The sequence below is a fragment of the Crocodylus porosus genome, unplaced genomic scaffold (genome assembly GCF_001723895.1).
Source record: "Crocodylus porosus isolate Cpor-Errol unplaced genomic scaffold, CroPor_comp1, whole genome shotgun sequence".
Lineage (NCBI taxonomy): Eukaryota > Metazoa > Chordata > Crocodylia > Crocodylidae > Crocodylus > Crocodylus porosus.
In genome coordinates, this window is record NW_017728910.1 from 26298580 (window position 1) to 26304135 (window position 5556).

General features: G+C 50.6%; 1 protein-coding gene across 1 annotated transcript in view; it reads left to right on the forward strand.

Moving 5' to 3' along the window:
- The first annotated feature begins 643 nt into the window (after positions 1 to 643).
- CLDN16 (claudin 16) overlaps positions 644 to 5556 on the forward strand; it is an 8004-nt gene continuing 3091 nt past the window's right edge. The window contains 2 exon segments of the mRNA XM_019532541.1: positions 644 to 1454; positions 3738 to 3840. Of these exon segments, the coding sequence (XP_019388086.1) occupies positions 1341 to 1454; positions 3738 to 3840 (217 nt within the window). The 5' untranslated portion in view covers positions 644 to 1340.

The following is a 5556-nucleotide window of genomic DNA, read 5'->3' on the forward strand; positions in this document are numbered from 1 at the left end:
CTGAGTTCAGCTTTTAGCCCCATTCCCCTAGAAATCAGTAGTGTAACTAAGGGAGATGGACTGGGCACCAGGCCTGGGTGCTTTTTGGGGGGACTGTAAAAATAGCAGTCTGCCACTGATGCCCGAGGCAAAAAAGGGCCAATTTCTCCTGATTTTTTCCTTCCTTTTTTTGTAACATGATCACTTCATGCCATCCCCAATCACAACTGCATATCGTGAGGCATTTTTCAGAGTCCAAACAGGGAAGCTGAGGATGAAGATAAAAGCAAAACCTAGCCCGTCCTATGCACCTCATCAGCCCACCCTATACTCCTAGTCCACCCTATGCACCTAGCCCATCCAATGCACCCCATCGGCCCATCCTACGCACCTCATCGGCCCACCCTATGCACGTAGCCCACCCTACACACCTCATTGGCACATCCTATGCACCTAGCTCACTCTATGCACCTCATCGGCACATCCTGTACACCTAGCCCACCCTATGCACCTCATCAGCACATCTTATGCACTGAGCCCACCCTATGCACCTCATAGCTCATCTTCTGCTCCTAGCCCATCCAATGCACCTCATCAGCCCATCCTATGCACCTCATTGGCCCACCCTATGCACCTCATCAGCTGCCCAGTGCTACGGCATGGATGGAGCATGTGTGTGTGCATGCATGCATGTGTTTCTGCCCCTTTGTATGCAGATCTGAGGAGGATGCCTTCCTGCTCCATTGGCAATTCATAAAATATTTGCCGCAAAGCTTAAGTTTTCATGCAAGCACCAATACTCACATCAGGTAGGGCTGGCGGGGCCCTCTGGATGTCCCACCTAGTCCACCTCCCTGTTGAAGGCAGGATCATGCCTGTCTAAAGCATCCTAGACAAGTATTTGTCTATCCCCTTCCTAAAACTACACACTCTCACCCTGTCACACAGTGAAGAGGCCCTTTGCCCCAAAACACCAAGAACCCCCTAGTCTCCCAGAGGGGATGAAACATAATCCCTGTCCTAGCCCTTGGAGGGCTGTTAAAACCCCCCAAGGACTTCAGCCACCTGCATGTGCTTTCAGCACGACCCAGGCTCCTTTCTCCGGGCAAGAACAAGGGCATTAATTGCCTAAGGCTGATTGGCTACAGCAGCTTGGTTGCTTAACGTGGCCTCTCAGGCCCTCCTCCTTGCAGAAAAACCAATGTATGTACTATAACTTTCTGGTCTTTGTCCAAGGGGACTTCATGCCAGCAGAGAGGCACTGGCCATGAAATGAGGCCTCCCCAGCTTTGGGGGCCAGGGCTGGGAAGTGTCAACTTTTGCCCCCCCCCCCCCAAAAGCGGCACTGAGCAGCGACAGGGATGAGGTTTTTCCTTCAATATGTCGCCTGCTTCTTTGCCTTCTTCTCCGCTGGGTTTCTGATCACGGCGGCCTGGACAGACTGCCGGATGGTGAACATCGATGACTTGCTGGAGGTAAGGTCGGGATGAGGACCAACGGTGCCCCCAACCAAGTGCTCCTGGGGGAGGCGGGGTGGGGTATGAGGTGCCTAAAAACTCCCCCTGGTATCATTGCTTTGCTGGTTGGAGCATTTCCCCCTCTTGTCTTGGGGGGACAGACAGCCTGGAGAGCGGCATCTGGTTTAGGGAACTGCTGACTGTGATAAACTTTACTGCACGGGATCTGCCCTTGGAAAACCCTCCAGGCTTTGATAGCACTACTCCGGATTGAGCCTGGAGTCCCATTTCCCCATGGTTTCCCAGTCTGCAGAAGCGGAGTAGTTTTGTCCTGTCGATTCTGTAGGACAAAGAGTCCAAACTTGCTCCTAGGATGCCCGGGGCTCTCAGAGCCGGTATACCCTGGAAGATGTCAGTGCATTTGCAAATATGAAGTGCCTCCGAAAGCCCGGCAGCGACAGCTAGGGCTAAAGGAGCTGGGGCATTTCCAACATTGTGCTCTTTGCAAAAGCCCCTGCTTTGCATAGGCAGGATGAAAGTGCTCCCATCTTTCCAGCTGAAATCTTTGCTTGCTCATTAATCAATGAAATAAAAAATGAAATGAAATCAAAAGGGTTTCCCTGGATTGATGCGGCAGCTTCAGAGGTGAGAATCTGGCGTTTCATTGAGGAGCACAAGGCAAGGGCCTAAACAAAGAGAGATCCAGACGCACTGGCTGGATCAGACCTGAGCCTGCATGTATTACACGTCTTAAAGGCTTTACGGCAGCCAGGTTCCCAGCTGACAGCAGGAGGGTAAAACAAAACAAGACCAAATGGCAGGGAAAAGATGTTTTCCCCTAACAATGAGATAAATCTGAACAATCCCTGTGCTCACATCTGGTACTATGGCAACTGAAATGCATAGTTATATATCCACCGATATTACATGTTATCGTTGATACTCCAGGTAACGAGACGAAACCAAAGGATGGTTGATTGTTTTGCTCAGCATGCCTGAGTGTTAAGCTTATATAGATTTAAGGAGCAGTCCCCACAAGGGATCTTGGAGGTTTTGAAGACCTGGGTAGACAAAGCCTCAGCTGGGATAATGTAGTTGGGGCTGGCCCTGCCTGGAGCAGGGGGTCAGACTGATGTGACCTCCTGAGGTCCCTTCACACCCTCCTTTTTTATGAGTCTAAGTGTCAGTAGACTTTATCCACCGATGCCCACTCGGGATCTGGCCTTGAACAGGAGAAATCAAAAGTCCTCACCAGCTTTTGTCCTTCCCATTTCTGCCGAGTGTGCTGTGTCCTTGACCCAGCAAAGGAAATGCAGGGGGCAGTGGAGCAACCCACGAAGTATTGAGACAAAGCTCCTCAATCTCTTGGGCTACAGTTCCGACGTACTTTCCGGGCCTTGCTTTTTAGTACGAGTTAAGGAGGGAACCGCTGGCTCTTTCCAAGCAACACAGCGATGATGAATAATCCAGTGCATTAACAGAGGTGGTTTAACCTTGTGTTCCCAGCACAAAGGCACCTCCGTCCGGGGCTCATCTGAGCGCTCCGTTAACACGGGGTTTCGGTTGACACCCGGCCCTCGTCTCATGGACCTGCCCTGAGCGTGACTATCAGATGAGCTCATCAGGTGCCCTTGGTGTTAATACCTGATGGGATGAGCTCCCTAATGCCACTAATGAGCCCATTGCCTTGCCGAATACGGGCACACGGGTAAATGACCAATGGCTGGGTGAGCTGGAAGTGGCAGTGCTGGTGGGTGCAGAGGAGGAAGAATCCCTCGCCTTTTGGTTTGTAGGGGAAAGACCTCTAGTGTCTGAGAGACTCTCATGGCTTTTACTCTGCCTGGCTAGTGTGTGCTCGTGTGAGCATCACTACGCTCCCAGGCGGGTGTGCAGAGCAGCGCCGGAGGGGCTGGGTGCACTTGGGTAAATAGGATTATGCAAACCGTGCACTAGAAGCTGCTCTCTCAGGAGCAGAAAATGTCCCTGGTGCAGCCGGCTTTGGCGTTATGACCATCACCCCTACTTTCTCTTCTCGCAGACTCATGTCACAGAGCACTTGGAGTCCACCAATAACAGTTATCTGGTTCACAGGGAACCGGCTCAAAAGTACTTGATTTTCCAGGTGGATTTTGGAGCCGTTCCAGACAATATTCAACTGGATTAGTAGGTTTGCATGTCTTTGACCAGGGGGCAGCAACCCCAGCCCGGGTCAGCCCATGTGGCTGGATGGTGCTTACCCACGTGGCCCACAATGACCATCCTGGTGTGCTGCCTGCACGCACTCATGCTGTCTTTCTTTAGGTGAGTACAAAGTGCCGGGGCCTGTGGTGGGAATGCATCACAAGCGTCTTTGATGGGATTCAAACCTGCGATGAATATGGCTCTATGCTGGCCGAGCACCCCGGTACATAGGCTTCAGGTTTCCTTCATAAGCCACAGAGCATTTTGTTTCCTCATCCCCTCCCTCCCTGGCCAGTTTAGACATGGTGCTATTGTGGTGCTATTTAAACAGCAAGGTTTGAGCTGAATCCATGGGCTTTCATCAGGTCCTACAGCAGCTTTGGCCTTCAGCCTTAGCTTCAGCATCATGCTTCGATTTCTCTTTCTTGAGAAGGACCCAAAAGAGCCTATAAATGTAAAAGAAAATGGCTCAGTCATGATGACGGGCACGACAGAAAGCCGCTTGGGGCCTCCAAAGCAGCATGCAGAGTCAAAAACACCCAGAGCTCTTCCGCTGTAACAAGGTCATTTGATGCAGCAAATTTCCAGTGACCACATTGCATTGCTCGAGCAATGCAGCGTGCATGGTGGTGATAAAAGAAAATTAACACCCTTCAGCTTCCACCCCAAAAAAAGATTGGTTTGGGCCTTTAACAGAATTCATGTGGCTTTGATTTCCCCCTGTGCAAATCAGAAGAGCCCAGCTAAGGCTCAGCTTCCCCATCCAGCCCTGACTGCAGCTCATCTTTCCGTTCTGGTATTGAAAGAAGTAGTGGGCTTCAGAGTCACAGAAGCCTCAAGTCTTTGATCTGCCACAATTGCATTTAAATCTGAAAGGCACTGGGCCCCCGGCAATGGGAAGAGTCCAGCTTTTGGCTTGCTTTCTTCTGCTTTGCAACAAAAAAATGTGACATTTTCCCCAGTACTTTGTTTTGTTTCACTGGGGAGAGCCCCCGTTCCTGGGCAAAAATGAGAGCCGGTGGCTCAGATAGTGCGAGAAAATGTGAATTCACCCACTGAAGCCTAACCAAATATTTGGAAGCGTTTAGGTGAACAAAAGGATCGTGTTTTTGCAACAGAGCTTGAAAGACACAAATCCACTCCTTTTGACATTTATGTCTGAGCTCTAGGGAATATGCAACCTTCTTCCCTGTTTGAGTTTTCTCTTTTGCCAAGAGGTTGCTGCAGCACTACGAGCGTCTCCAGGTCTGCCTGTGTCTAGCAGGTGCATGGGGCTGGCACGGCTAAGGCATGTTAGCTTCCATAGCCCACATCACACAAGGCAGGGAGGGCACCGGCATCACGCCTGACCACCTTAGACTACCCTGACTGATCAGGTATCCCTTGGGGTTGACTCGGGGCAGCAGGAGGAGATGTAAACTCATTCCTCAAGAGTTAGGGTGAGATGCACGAACCCTCCTGGTGCTACCCCACCCTACCCCAGTCTAAATACCAGTGCTGGGAGTTCCCTTAAAAATTTCAGAGGGACCCAAATCAAACCCTGGAACCAAAAGCACTTTGAAAACCTGCTTTTTGATGTTTGGTTAATTGGATCCACTTGCCCACCCGTGACCATAGATGGCCGTTGCTTATTGCTATGGCCCCAATCATCTGCTCATGAACGCTGCATGGACAACATGTGTCTACTCACCCGTCTTTTCTAGCCTGCTTCTTTCCCCTCCCCAGGCAAGGTCTGTACTGTAGCTTGGTAAAGAGTAGAGGTATAACTTGTGTGTGAGCTCGATGCCGAATTATATAGGACTGAATTAAGCACAGGCTCAGACCTGTTCAATTTAAACCTTTTATTGTTTCACAAAGTCATAAACTAAAGGAGGTCTGTTGGTTCACGAGGTTCCCAAATCAAGCCCTTGCTCTCTAACCCGGAGGCTAGGTGCGGCTG